Consider the following 16,257-nt stretch of genomic DNA (forward strand, 5'->3'; position numbering starts at 1 on the left):
AAATCAGTGCCTACTCAAAAACGTTTTATCAGTTTTGTTCTCAAGCCAAAAAAAATAACAACCTAAATTCGGTTTGGTTTAGTACTGTTTAACATCCTTTCAACCTTTTTACTATACAGGGAGTGGGACGACTGGTTCGCTCGTTGTCAGTATAATGTGACCGGGTGGGGTGTGTTGCTTGGTGTCTTCGGCGGCATGCTTCAGTGATATAGCACTATAAAAAGGGAAACAGTTCCACTATACAAGAAGACACAACACAAACATACCGCAGTCTCCCAAGACACGCACCTCGCACGACATACATGCAACACACAGCATACATGGAAGGCCGTCCTTACATAACCATAGCTGTTAATAGGACGTTAATAAAACAAACAAACTAAGGTAATGTAGTAAATGATTGGCCATTTCTTTACCAACAGGCTAACAAGGAAATACATGGTATTGAGAAGCGACTTAAGAGTGTCGTCGAGGAGATTACCAGCATTAACACTTTCCTGCAACACAATACCACAATTTTCGTCAATGCCTTGATGCCATATTTAAAGGCATGTTACGCACAGAGGTACATTGGCCTGGAAGGTCAGAAAGACCTACAGAAAGACGTTAGACTAATCAAAATCGCATGTAATGGGCGTATCCCATCTAAGTTAACAAAGGAAAACATTGAATCCCTACTTATCGATGGTAGGACCAAAGTAGGAAAAAGTTGTAATAAAGTTGAGCGATCTTCATGTACGTCTGTTCCACCAGTAACTTTCACACCATCTACATGTATGTAATCACCCATTCCGAGACTCGCCACTGAAATGCCATTCCCTACATGTATGACACCACAGATGCTGCCAAATTATAATTGGTGGCCCTGGACTTACGGGCAGTTTGGAATGTACCCTCAGGTTACCCAACCTGTTTGGAGGTATAATTATCCAGCAGCCACAGCCACAGCTTCTAGTACAGAAATTTTCCTCCACTATCTGCTGATCTTGATGAGTCTGCCATTAATCCGCTTCTTCCTCCTGATGAGGACTTGTGATTTCAAATTTCCACAGAATCAGTTGATTGTATTGTAAAACTTTAAATTTGTCATTGTATTTTCATTCAAGTGACAAGACAGTACTTGATATAGACAGAAATCGAACACATGATATAACTTTACCAAGCGAATTTTGGAGTTAAATTTCGTTATCAATGATTACCTTGAAATCAAAGATTGCACGTAAAAACATTTATGTTCAATATATACCAGTGATTCTATTTAGCAGTATAGGATACGAGATATGTGCTGGTTTTTTTTTTTATTTTCTACTTGTAGACTACTACCCAGGGGTACATTATAATATGCAGGACTGTTGGACATATGACTTATGCCTATATTAAGCAATATACCTGCATTTTACAGCAAAGTCGAAAGTTTGGAAATATATGAGAAAATTAAAATCTGTCAATGTCATTAAGCATTTCTTTTTGTAATTTTTCAAACCTCAATATATATGTAAATGGATTAGCGATCGCAACAACTGATGATTCCTGAAATATTTGTACATGTTGAAATACTATAGTACATAGTCTTATTTATGTTATGTACATAAATGGTTTTAGCGTCTGTTGAGTAAGTAACTTATATTCAATAATTATCAGTAAATGTACGTGACAAGGGGAGTAACTCTTATTTAAAAAATTGTCCGGATATTATGTGAGTAAGCGCATGCGCATTTAGTTGTTTATGGAACAAAGAAATTCACAACACGAAAATTTTCACAGCGACTTTTGAGAAATTCTACATCAAAAAGCGAATTTATAGCGGACCAAGCGTGTAGATCATCAACATAATGTAAGTCCCATGTTATTGTGACATCGTCGATAGCTGAATAGACTAAAATACGGCTTTTTGAATCTTAAAATCCTCGTGAGGAAATTACTGCAGTGGGCCTATTACATAATGATAGCGAACTAGACAATGTGTGTAGCTATATTGGACCATTTCGCTGTGATGTAAACTCGTATTGGTAGTGTAAAGTGGACTATTATAGACTTATCAATCACTGTATCTACATTCTAGTGTTTGTACGCGATCAACTAGTTGCTGTTTGTTTGTTCTAACGGAGGGTCAAGTGCCAGACAGTGTCAGCAGTACGTATATATACTGGACCCGATAATATCCGTGGTATTCGGTCATTATGACGGTTCTTATGGTCGGCAGTTCCCATGTTAGACGTTTTGAACAGTTTGTGTGTCAGCAAGGAGTACGTGATTTCAATATAGACCAGTGTCCCCCTGTACATTTTTTAGGCATAAGCGGGGGACGAGTTGACCAACAACAACACCTTTTTCGCTTTTGGCACGAAGTAGAGACACTTCGACCCAGACACCTGATAGTGCATATAGGGGGAAATGATTTGGACTCGACAACAGCGTTGGAGGAAACCATTCTTAAACTATTGACATTTTTAACAATGTGTCGAAATACCTTTAACATTGCACACATAACTGTACTTCAGCTTTTGCCGCGCGACAATACTAGAACAATACCTGTTCCTGAGTATGTGACCAAGGTGCGCTGTGCCAACATATTTTTGAAAGACCAGTCGAAATCCATGGATATGATAGATTATTGGAACCTTCGGGGAATGAAGGAAGGTTTTGACACTTTGTGTGCTGATGGGGTGCATTTTTCGGAGAATGGACAATGGAAATACTTCAAAAACATTCGTGCTGCTATTTTGAAGCACAAGTGATCTTGTTTTAGTTCATTGAGATTGTACTATATTTTTATACCTTTTAACTAGGCAACATATAGTCCAGTATACAATTCATTAATGTATCTCGACATGATAGAGCTGTATATAAAAATTCTATTTTTATATATAAATATAATTAGATTCCTGTTCAGATATTAAAATAAACAATCCACTGTAACAAGCAAGTGATTTTTTTTGTTAGCTTGTGGCTTTTATGCCGATATTATCACCATTATATTTTTTACCTACTTCTAATGGTATTAGCATTAATTTACTCTTTGTATATATATACCACTGGCACTGCTTATGTAGTACAGGTACATGTATTTTGCAGCCAAGGCTAATGGTGCACAATTTTAATAGGGGCGATGGCAGTGAACCTTTTAGACATGCCAGTCATACCTAAAAAAAAAAAAAAAAAAAAAAATCCCCCTTTTTGTCACCAGCAAAATTTTGCAGTCAGCTTGCTAGCTATCTATTAATTAGTGGTCATACAAATGGCGAATTATTGCTGATACTATGGTTTTCAGTTACCAAGTCAGATTGCGTGTAAATACATTATATTAGATAACTCACTGGTACTGTGTATGTGCCTCCTGTGTAACAGGCATTCCTTGCTTTATAATATATATATTAATGCATGATGACAAACAACCACAGTTATATTAGATTTCTATTATTTCAGTTTATATTTGTGGTGGATTTTGGCTGGTTTGTCAGGTGCATAGTATGGATGATATTTTCTCTCCTAAAGTGTGCATTTTAAAAGATAACACAATGCCTAATCTTCCATAATTATAGCGATACAGTCGATATTACGGTTTATTACCTATCTCTCTTTTATACCTGTGAAATGTCATCAACCAAATTATACAGTATAGCCTTGGCTAATAGTGGGTATTCTATGGTGTGTTTACACGTCTTTATATTTTTAATATTAAGATTACTTGGTGTACGTAGTTCAATTAAGGCAGAAATTAGTGCATCTTGATTGAATTTACTTTCTCTAGGTATTTTAATTGTGTTTATTTATTAATGGCACATGTACACTGCATTTTTTTTTTTTTTTTTTTTTTTTTTTTTACAGTTATTTTTTCAAGATGTCATTAAATTTTTCAGCATCATTAGACAAATATGTCTTCACCGCCAGCTAAAAAGAGACGGAGGGTCCAAGTGGAAAAAACTCGGCAAGCAGCACCAGCAATTGCAAGTACCTCCTCCCAGCCACAGCCAGACATGCAGGCTATGGTCAACTCCTGTGTGACGGCGGCAATTCCAGCAATCACACAGACTGTGCTAGATGCACTACAGAGGGCTGAAGTGCCAAGTGCCCCTACCCCAGATGATCAGGAGGTACAGTCTGAAACACAGACCGACAATTTAGCCAGCCAGGCTACAGCAGGATCAGCTGTCGCTTTCGACACTCTGACAGCAGGCCCCTCGTCATGTGAGTATGTGGAGGAGAGTTCCTCGAAACGGAACATTTCTAAGCCGATTGATCTTGGACTTGATCCTAAGATCAAAACAAAAATCGTATCGGATGAATTTGTGGACATGGGTGTGCTGTTGAACCCGGGGAAAGATAACAAGGAGCGCTACACCACAGAAATCAAAGATGGGTCCCTCTCCTTGGTGAAGCTACCAGCGGCTAAAAAGGTCCATACTTTAAGCCAATGGTTAGCATGTTTCCATGTGTTTGGCGCAATTTATTCAAAGCGTCATCAGGACAGAGGTCACCAGTTGTTTGAGTATGCCCGTCGAATCCAGGCAATTGCTGAGGAGTCTGGAGATCATGCGGCTATGTCATATGATCGGTCTTTCCGTTTATGGAGAGAACGAGACCCTCATGACTGCCCATGGGACCAACTCAATGTGGCCCTCTACCATGAGGCTCTTTCAGAGGGCCTTGTGTATAAACTTAAATCTAAACCAGGGCAGCCATTTCAGTCCGGGGTCAACAAGAAAAAGCCCTTTCAAGGGACGGCCAACCGTAAGCGAGTGTACTGCCACAGCTACAATAACAACTCGGGAATGTGTAAACGAGGGCCATTGTGTACTTACCCCCACACATGTCAGTATTGTGGGGGACCCCATGATCGAACCAAGTGCACCTCTTCTCAACAACAGCCCAACACAAATGGCACCACACACAATGATCCCACAAAACAGTCCTTCACTAAGTCCTCCCATAACACAAACAAATCCAAGTAGTTTGGGTAAGAGTTACCAAATACAGACAGTGCCCACCCCAGTTAAAGCAGACAAACTTAACTCATTTTTGGCCGGTTATGCAGATAGAGATTTTTTAGTGCAAGGTTTTACACATGGTTTTCATATCCCATATACAGGGGAAAGAAAACAGCACATTTCTTCCAACTTACAATCCGTTAGCGATAAGGCAGATATTCTGAGAGCAAAAATAGAAAAGGAAGTTCTAGCAGGGAGAGTAGGTGGTCCTTTTAATAGCATCCCTCTGCCCAATTTACAGGTATCACCCTTAGGTCTGGTCCCAAAAAAAGCACCCAATGAATATCGAGTCATTCATCATTTGTCATACCCACCAGGGGAATCGATTAACGACGGAATATCGCAGGAATATAGATCAGTTACCTACCAGACAGTAGATGATGCGGTTCGGTTTATCTTAGATTTTGGGCAGGGTACTCTAATGGCTAAAACGGACATAGAGCATGCTTATAAAATCGTTCCTATCCACCCTGATGATTATGAACTGTTGGGTTTTCAGGTAGATAATCTTTTCTATTATGACCGCACTCTACCGATGGGTTTGAGTTATTCATGCCAGCTTTTTGAGAAATTTAGTAGCTCTATTCATTGGATTTTGAATCATAAATTTAACATTGAGGGCTGTGTTCATATTTTGGATGACTTTCTGTTTTTGGGTAAATCTAACACCAATCAATGTAAACGAGGACTGTTAACATTTTGCGAAATTACTAAAGCCTTAGGTGTCCCTCTCAAGGAAGATAAGACAGTCTACCCGACAACAGTGTTGACATTCTTAGGGCTAGAGTTAGACTCGGAGGCTATGGAAATTAGATTACCACAAGATAAATTAGAAAAGCTTCGAACTGAGCTTCTGGCTATGTCTCGTCGAAAAAAAGCCACCCTTCAGCAACTTCAATCCCTTATAGGATTATTAAATTTTGCATGTTCTGTAGTCATCCCTGGGCGAACATTTCTACGGCGTATCATTGACCTTACCATTGGTCTGTCTAAACCTCAGCACTATAGACGGCTTACTCTGGAAGCGCGAGCAGATATCGCAGCTTGGTTGTTGTTTATTGTGAACTTCAATGGGCGAGCTCTCTTTCTTCCTACAAATTTTGTTACTTCTGAATCTTTAGAAATGTATACAGATGCTAGCAATATTGGTATGGGCGGATATCTGAGGAACAGTTGGTTCTGCCATGAGTTCTCTCCTGATTGGCTTACATACCCAATCACAGTGAGGGAATTCCTTCCGATTGTCGTTGCTATTGAACTATGGCACAATCAGCTTGAAAACCGGCGAATTCAGTTCTATTCTGATAATATGGCAGTTGTTCACATTATTAACAAACATACTTCAAAGTGTCCCACGCTTATGAAGCTTATGCGTAGATTTATGGTTAGTGTGCTCAAGTACAATATTTTCTTTCAAGCTGTCCATGTACCAGGTGCGAGTAACATAGCCGCTGATCATCTTTCTCGTTTACAGATGGACCAATTTCATCATCAGTTTCCGCACATGGACAAAGAGGCAACTCTGATCCCGCCACATCTACTGACTCTCTGAATCTAACAGCAAGTTTCCTGTTATCCAATGCATTATCCAAGTCCTCACTTTCTTCATACCAGCGGGCATTCCAACATTATTTGAAATTTCTTCACCAACATGTTGACGCCCAGGTGACAGCTTTCCCCCCAAATCTTCAACATCTATCTTTATTTATTGCCCATTGCTATCAGTTAGGTCTAGCTTCATCTACGGTCCTTACATATGTTTCAGCATTGGGGTACACATTTAAGATGGGAAATTTTGAAGACATAACTCAACACTTTATCATTAAAAAGACTCTGCAGGGCTACCAAAAACTAACACAAACACCTGATTCTCGTCTACCTATTACCCCAGCAATACTTTATACATTAGTTGATTCTCTTGGAGATTCTGTTTCATCTTACTTTCTTAGAGTCACTCTCAAAGCAATGTTTCTCCTTGCTTTCCATGCCTTTTTAAGGATTGGGGAGATGACTTCAACAGGTAAGAAGTCTCAACATTTCTTACTGAGGAAGCATGTGTCATTTGAAGTAGAATCTGGGTCCCCACGATTACTTGAAATTGTGTTCCCCCATTTTAAACACAATTCGCACCCAGTTAGTACACATTCAATCTCAGCCAACTCAGCTACACCCAAATATTGTCCTGTCCTAGCCCTCCATCAATATTTGACGGTTAGGAAACATGACAACCCAGACCAACCACTATTCTCCTTTATGGATGGTTCACCAATATCACGATTGTTTTTCACACAACAGTTGAAGTCATCCTTAAAATGGTCAGGGCTTCATGAACATAATTACAAATCACACAGTTTTCGTATTGGTGCTGCTACGACAGCTGCAATACAAGGCATTGATGAGAGCCAGATACAACTTATGGGTAGATGGAAGTCATGTGCCTTCAGAAAATATATTAGGATCCCTATGATCAAAATGTAAAGTTAAATGTACACAGTGGCCCTCCAAGTTTCCCATCTTATACAAGTGAACCATGGAGTAATTGGCTTCTGGTTACAACTTGTGCACAAATAAATTCATGTATTAGTGACTTTTGTTACATGAACATTGTATCAAGTGAAGCTGCCAGATATGGGTTTTTTCCCACATGTAATTTAGCAGGTGTAGTGATTTTGTATCTTAGCTAGTAGTATGCGTCATAACCTCAAAGTTATTGGCTTTTGGTTATGTAGTATTACTTATACTATTTTTACTTCTGCCAAAGTTTTAAGTTCAGATTTGTCAACATGTGCAAGAATGTCCCAGTTTCAAACCTTGTGCGGCATGTATAGTTATAGTTCATGGGGTTATTGGCCTCTGATACTGTGTTCTTTGCAATTTTGTATTTTTGATACAACATATATGACATGTAATAGTTTCAGTTCACGGGGTTATTGGCCTCTGATACTGTGTTCTTTGTATTTTTGTATTTTTGATACAACTTATATGGCATGTAATAGTTTCAGTTCACGGGGTTATTGGCCTCTGATACTGTATTCTTAGTATTTTTTGTTTTTGTATTTTTGATATAATAAATGTCATATGTCATGATTTTATGCAGTGGTGCCAATTATTGTAATGTTCTTATGTTTTTATCCATGTAGCCATGGGGTTATTGGCCTCTGGTTAAGGTATTTTGTACTATCTTCACATTTTCGTTCAGACCGGTACCATGCTATGGAGTAATTGGCTTCTAGTATGTGCTACTGATTTGTCAAATTCTAGTCATTTTTTTTTTATGCAAGATAAAGTTTGATGTTATCAAAGTGGGTTTTTATTATTATGATTAATTTCGAATGTATCATATTTATGTCAGATATTTCGGATGTGTTCCACTTCTGTAATAATACTATTGTTTCAATAAGTCTATCATGGATGTGGATGGGGGATATAACCATACAGTTTGGACAGTTGTCCTTTCTGTCCGGCTATATTTGGCGTTAATTGATCCCCATCTTTGTATAAGGGATTTTCTTTACTCCATTTTATATATAACAAACAAGTCTTTATAATAAGTAAAGATTATTGATTGTATTTCCGTCATTTATTATAATAATAAATGACATCATTCACTTCTAGAATATGGAGTTGTTGTTGTTTCTTCCCATTATACAAACATAGCACATCCATGATCTTTACTGAAGCAGAGCTAAAGTCTTATTTATGTTATGTACATAAATGGTTTTAGCGTCTGTTGAGTAAGTAACTTATATTCAATAATTATCAGTAAATGTACGTGACAAGGGGAGTAACTCTTATTTAAAAAATTGTCCGGATATTATGTGAGTAAGCGCATGCGCATTTAGTTGTTTATGGAACAAAGAAATTCACAACACGAAAATTTTCACAGCGACTTTTGAGAAATTCTACATCAAAAACCACCACCTCCCCTTCCACCTCTAGATCAGTTCATTTTTTGTTTACATGTATTTTTGATTCATGTATTTATGTATTTTTGATTCATTTTATGTTTTTAATTTTGTTATTAGTATTGGAGTAAGGCGTTAATTGATCCCCATCTTTGTATAAGGGATTTTCTTTACTCCATTTTATATATAACAAACAAGTCTTTATAATAAGTAAAGATTATTGATTGTATTTCCGTCATTTATTATAATAATAAATGACATCATTCACTTCTAGAATATGGAGTTGTTGTTGTTTCTTCCCATTATACAAACATAGCACATCCATGATCTTTACTGAAGCAGAGCTAAATACAATTATATGAAAATCTAATGCTTATCGCATTTGCGTTTCTTAACAAATTGACATTTTTCAACCGAAGTAGACAAAAGAGGTATCAAAATGACCACGAAATAACGGCAAATACATATCAGGACAAATTAATCAAATATATATAGTGATATTTACGCAGAAAATGAAAAAATAGGATTTTAAGCTCAAAAACTGTAATTTTTTAGTATTTTTTTTTATATTTTGCTTGACGCAGCAAAAATGTTTTCCAACAGCAAACTATTATTTCTAAACAGTTTTTTGTCCACTTATAAATCATTTTAAACAACAACAGCAAAAAAAACAATGATAAAATTGTATAAGTTCCGGTTATGACGTCATCAAGATGGCCGCCATATCGAATTTCACTAAAAATAGTCATAACATTGCCATTTTTTTCAACTGAAGTAGACACATGAGGTATCAAAATGTCATGACTATTTTTCATTTTTTAGTAAAATTCGAGATGGCGACTATCTTGTTAACGTCATAACCGGAAGTTCATCCCAACTTATGCAATGTTAACATTTTGATTTGTGATCAGTGGGTCATACGGATTAAGAAAAATATTGGTTCGGAGGTTTGGGGGGGGGGTGCATGTGGGACCCTCCTAGCCCATGGCCTAATACTGTTGATAACTTTACATGTCTTTGAATAAACCTATACCCCTTCAAAATGAAATCACTAGCATATCCTTACGTTCTTTTATTAGTACATGTATATTACATACGTACTCTACTAAGGATTACACCCACGGACACGGAATGACAACTTCTTCTTTAGAAGTCAAGGTGTGGGAACGTCTGGTAACGTCTCTGTATACCATTTCCGCTACGGATGTAAGAGGCGTTTCCTCGATACCGATGCGGCTGTCTTGTCATGGTATTGTGTACGTGTTATGTATGGGAAATTTTCCAGTATTTTATAGAAATTTCAGAACTATGAAAATTAGATGATTTTTTTTCAATATTCGGGACTGATTGCATCGTCTACTCTATTTATTGTAAATTATTGGTAGGAGATATTGTTATGTAACCATAGGAAAGCTACTTTGTGAGTGTGTTGAGAAAGGAATAGATATTCAGTATTATATCATTGTGTATTGTAATATATCTCAAACATAAAGAGATTATTTAACCTTATTTAACTCTTGGTTGTATATTATTAGGAATCAGTCTCATACCTGTAACTGGGGTTTGTTTTATCAATAGAGTATACATTGTACCTAATGATCCAAGAGCAGACAACTCCATCAAACCTAGACGTATATTTGAAGACTGAAACGACTTTTTGGTGCTGCAGCTGCTGAGATAAAGATCCCTGTGGAAGGAGATGCCTTACAAGAAATGTTTAATAGATTATACAGAGGTATTCCTTGAATTTGAAAAGCATTGCCCTTTTTGGGATGCTGTCAGTTCTATGAAGCGAAGAAAATATTTCTCTGATTGAGTTTGAGTATCTGAATGTTCATCAAACTATGTAATTAAATACTGATCACATATATGTGGAGCTCAACATCCACTTTCCACATCAACATGAATACAGATAATAAGGAAATTATTTTGCAGATCTAATTTATTTTTGCTTTTTAAACATAGAATAAACACTTAAACATAATACACGATGTTTAACTTACAAAATTTATAACGTTGTTTCAATTCTATTAGTGGGACCATATTATTGCACATGTCGACTTCTCTCATTTCATTCCGATAACAAATGGTGCGTTCAAACATTACTGCAGCTCTGTCATTGCATTCTGAATGGCATATCAAGGAATAAATTGAGGGTAATCTTGACATCCAGAAATTATATTTACTCTAATACACTTCTGAAGAAATCGTGTCCAGTTCATATCCCTCATAAATTCCTTTTAATGATTTTATTCAGTTTGCTTTCTCTTACTGATTGTGTTTCATTCATATGTGTAAGAGCATAAGATGTTGATCTCTTCCCGTGTTGCAGCTCATGTTCAGCTGGAATAATGTTTGCTGGCAACAAAGAACATGGTCTACATGCGCAAGCCAAAGGGATATTCACAGGTACTCTAATTCGTCTGATGCTTCTGCCGTTACTGTTTGGGCATCTAAGAACTACTTGTGCCATTCTACTTTCAGTTTGTTTACAGCATTCGCAGAAGTGTTCCAGTTCTCCAGCCACATTTGCAGATGGTCTTGAATAAGATGAGCAAGCTCCCTCACAGGCATACGAGAGAAGACGTTTTGGTTGACAGCCTTCATAACTCAGTGTGTGTATGATGCGGCGCCTGTTACATTCACTACTTATGGTGGTCACCATTAAGAGGACAAAGAGACAGATCTGCTCCGTCCGTTGCATGGTAGAAGTTTCGGTCATCTTTCTGTATAAAGAAAAATGCAAGATATAAAAACAAGTAAATTCGTCTGGGATTGATTTAGTATGTTTAAAGTGGCATGTGGCATAACAGAGTAGAAGTTTGAACATGTTATTTTTTCTTTAGTAATCTATTGAAAACAATATGTTTTGATTAATCAAGCTGTGGAAATCATTCAAGCAATTAAGATACAGAATTTATGCATTGTAACAGTGCCATATGTATGTTTATGTAAAAACATACATACATGCATGTATGTATATGTAAAAACATACATACATGCAGAGATAACTTTAAGATTACTAATAACACTGTGAAAATGTGAAATGAAATTGTAGACCACAACTTGTCTTCATTGTCTGGCGGAAGTACTCATTTAACTGCACTGCAGATGTAAACATAATTTTAATGTATAAATTTAAAATGTAAATATAATGAGTACAAATACGATGAAAACAATTTTGTGGGTTTCCTGCTAAACCTCTTTTCAGCTTATTTGTACTAGTAAAATTATAACTGCATTGTAAGTATTGCAATTCTCGAAATGTTGTTTCCTTTTGTGGTAAATAAAATTATAAAAGATCTTCTTGACTCGTATGTATGAACATAACGACACATTTGATTTTAAAGGGACAATACAGTCTAAGAGTATATTAAGATGTGCACATATATCGGAAATAAACCAGTCTAATTAGATTAGCTGGTTTTACTGTGATATGCCGAAAAGCCTACTGTAGTGAAATGCATGTGAAATGTTCAAACTCGCTTGCTGTCTGCCATTACACCTAGTGGTCGGATGTCATGTATGACGAACCCTTGCCCTTGCCAGTGTAGTAAAGAATTTTTTGTCTAGAACTACTCGAATCGCTCTTGCAGTAGAGTGTTTACCTTATTAGATGCATGTTCTTGTCTAAAATTAATTTGGAATTACAACGGCATCAATCAAAATACTTAACAATGCCGTGATATTTGTCAATATTTCTTATTATATGTTCAACAAGGAATGTAGAGCAATATATTTGTCATATCTTGCTTCGTGGTAATGTAACAGAATTTGCCTCACTGAATTTTCCCTTTAACGTTGTATAAAGGTCATACAGTGACGACAATATGTGTGTAACGTATCGGGTATGTGAATGTGTATAATGTGGGATACTGTAGTATATACATGTCGTGACTTCTTGTAATAGTGAAACCATTGCCCCTTATAGTGTTATTTCCAATTAATCTTGCCGCTAATGACACGATTGGTTTGGATTTTATTTATTATCTTAAACGTCTTATCAACATTCAGGTATATCTACGGCTTGGCCCTCATTGCATGCACTGCAAGTGTTGTATCTAGTTACAACAGTGGGTCTTTTGTCCTTTTGAAAATTATATCTCACATAAGGCAAAACAAATAACAAATAAACAGAAAATAAAAACACCGAATCAAAGATACTAATCTTGCTACTTTATATTAACAATCAATTAAGATAGAGCGTATTTAGGATTTGCCTGTTGCCCGATTCAGATTTAATTATTTAATTTAAAAAATAATTTTGAAATAAAATTTAAAAAAAATGAAACGATATATCCTTATCATATTACGAAGAAAAAAACCAAATGAAATGTAAATAAGTTTGTTATTTTATCGTCCTCAAACACATTGAGGTAACCATTAATTTAGAAAAAAAAAATCTTGTAGCCCGGACTCCAAATAGCAATTTTTGCCCTAACTCAAAATATACATTTGTTTTTTATGCTAAATATTGCCTATTGATATGTATACAATAATATCCAGATGGGTTTGGAACTCTCACCTTTGAACATTTTGAAATATCAATGATGGCGTCCAAGATAGCCGCCGAATATTTGAAATTTCAGTAATTCATACAGATTTCACATAAAACAAACATTGAAACCCTATTTATCTCATCTTAAACCTAGCTAAGATAAAACTGTAAAAATGGAAGTCATATTTAGTATATAGATCCATACAAAAAAACAAGATGGCGGACAAAATAGCTCCAAATACTAAAAAACGATGAAAAGTTATCCCATCATACAAAATATAAGTTCATGCAGGTTGATTGGCAAATACAAGGTTTAAGAATATAAGGAGGAGAAATTTTCGATATGCAAATATTTTGAAAATAATCTTTCATAATTTCTTGATTCAAGATGGCGGATCAAAATGCTACCAAAATCTATTAAAAATAATTTTCTAATAGTCTCGACGCCAACGAGCGAGTTTTATTCCGGGTCAATATTTCTGACAGGTTATTCTCTCTGTCGGATATCATTTATTATTTTAACCGTAAATATCAAGTTCCATTTGATCGCGGACCTCAAACCCTAGACTTGAGTGGTATGTGGTGAAACCATTGCCTCTTATAGTGTTATTCCAATTAATCTTGCCGCTAATGACACGATTGGTTTGGATGTTATTTATTATCTTAAACGTCTTATCAACATTCAGGTATATCTGCGGGTTGGCCCCAATTGCATGCACTGCAAGTGTTGTATCTAGTTACAACAGTGGGTCTTTTGTCCTTTCTCTAGTGTTGACTCACTGAATGTTTTAGAATCGGCGAACTATTCGTCCTTTTGAAAATTATATCTCACATAAGGCAAAACAAATAACAAATAAACAGAAAATAAAAACACCGAATCAAAGATACTAATCTTGCTACTTTATATTAACAATCAATTAAGATAGAGCGTATTTAGGATTTGCCTGTTGACCGATTCAGATTTAATTATTTAATTTAAAAAATAATTTTGAAATAAAATTTAAAAAAAAAAATGAAACGATATATCCTTATCATATTACGAAGAAAAAAACCAAATGAAATGTAAATAAGTTTGTTAATTTATCGTCCTCAAACACATTGAGGTAACCATTAATTTAGAAAAAAAAAATCTTGTAGCCCGGACTCCAAATAGCAATTTTTGCCCTAACTCAAAATATACATTTGTTTTTTATGCTAAATATTGCCTATTGATATGTATACAATAATATCCAGATGGGTTTGGAACTCTCACCTTTGAACATTTTGAAATATCAATGATGGCGTCCAAGATAGCCGCCGAATATTTGAAATTTCAGTAATTCATACAGATTTCACATAAAACAAACATTGAAACCCTATTTATCTCATTTTAAACCTAGCTAAGATAAAACTGTAAAAATGGAAGTCATATTTAGTATATACATCCATACAAAAAACAAGATGGCGGACAAAATAGCTCCAAATACTAAAAAACGATGAAAAGTTATCCCATCAAACAAAATATAAGTTCATGCAGGTTGATTGGCAAATACAAGGTTTAAGAATATAAGGAGGAGAAATTTTCGATATGCAAATATTTTGAAAAAATACAAGGTTTAAGAATATAAGGAGGAGAAATTTTCGATATGCATATATTTTGAAAATAATCTTTCATAATTTCTTGATTCAAGATGGCGAACCAAAATGCTTCCAAAATCTATTAAAAATAATTTTCTAATAGTCTCGACGCCAACGAGCGAGTTTTATTACGTGTCAATATTTCTGACAGGTTATTCTCTCTGTCGGATATCATTTATTATTCTAACCGTAAATATCAAGTTCCATTTGATCGCGGACCTCACACCCTAGACTTATGTGGTATAAATATTTCATTCAAAATGGCCTCTATGATGACTAGTTCTTTCTTTAACGTTCAGATCGAATGAAAATACCAGCTGCCTACATTTTTTGTTTTATAAGATATATGAAGAGTATCCAGTAACATTCTATATTTTTGTTACAATATTTAAAGATAGTGGACAAAAATGGCCTCCAATTGCGGTTATATTCGTACAAAACTGCTGCTAAATATTGAAAAATCCATACTTATTTCAAAAGGCCAACCGCAAAACAAGGTTTTATAAGAATCAGTTGTTGATTCCTTAAATATTGTACACCACATACATCATTAAAAACAATTTAAAACATTATGGCGGACAAAATAATACAAAGTCCTAAAAAGAATTTAATAGTTACTATTACTTCAGAATGGAAGTATACAGGTTTAATGTCACGTAAAGGTTAAACTATTATAGGAACGGAACTATGTACGGAATTATGTATGTATTCAAGACAAATATTTTAACAATAATCTCTGATGGTTATTAAATTGAAATAACATTGACCGAAAATGTCCTCAAGATCTTTTAGAAAAAAAATCAATTTTTAGCCTGGAAGCCAAATAGCGATTTTTGTTCTATGTATTCAAGACAAATATTTTAACAATAATCTTTGAAGGTTATTAAATTGAAATAACATTGACCGAAGATGTCGTCAAGAACTTTTAGAGAAAAAAAATCAATTTTTAGCCTGGAAGCCAAATAGCGATTTTTGTTCTGACCAGAAACTATAGTGTATACATATATTTTTATACGTAAAGGTTAAACCACTATAGGAACGGAACTACATTATGTATGTATTCAAGACAAATATTTTAACAATAATCTCTGATGGTTATTAAATTGAAATAACATTGACAGAAAATGTCGTAAAGATCTTTTAGAGAAAAAAAATCTATTTTTAGCCTGGAAGCCAAATAGCGATTTTTGTTCTGGCCAGAAACTATAGTGTATATATATATTTTTTTCTCTGCTGAATATTAAATATT

The 16,257-nt window shown here is 35.3% G+C and overlaps 1 protein-coding gene across 3 annotated transcripts; it reads left to right on the top strand.

The window, feature by feature from the left end:
• Nucleotides 1–1,573: 1,573 nt before the first annotated feature.
• LOC138336024 (uncharacterized) lies at nt 1,574–9,254 on the top strand. Of its 3 annotated transcripts, XM_069285286.1 has the most exons (3): nt 1,574–1,834; nt 3,861–4,188; nt 6,463–9,254. In XM_069285286.1, the coding sequence occupies exons 2-3, from the start codon at nt 3,876–3,878 to the stop codon at nt 7,464–7,466; spliced, it is 1,317 nt and encodes a 438-aa protein (XP_069141387.1). In that variant the 5' UTR covers nt 1,574–1,834; nt 3,861–3,875; the 3' UTR covers nt 7,467–9,254. The 3 variants fall into 3 exon arrangements, with proteins under 3 accessions (XP_069141387.1, XP_069141386.1, XP_069141388.1); XM_069285285.1 differs by having other exon boundaries at nt 1,574–4,188; XM_069285287.1 differs by lacking the exon at nt 6,463–9,254 and having other exon boundaries at nt 1,574–5,101.
• Nucleotides 9,255–16,257: the final 7,003 nt, after the last annotated feature.

The sequence above is a fragment of the Argopecten irradians genome, chromosome 12 (assembly GCF_041381155.1).
Source record: "Argopecten irradians isolate NY chromosome 12, Ai_NY, whole genome shotgun sequence".
NCBI classification, from domain to species: Eukaryota; Metazoa; Mollusca; class Bivalvia; order Pectinida; family Pectinidae; genus Argopecten; species Argopecten irradians.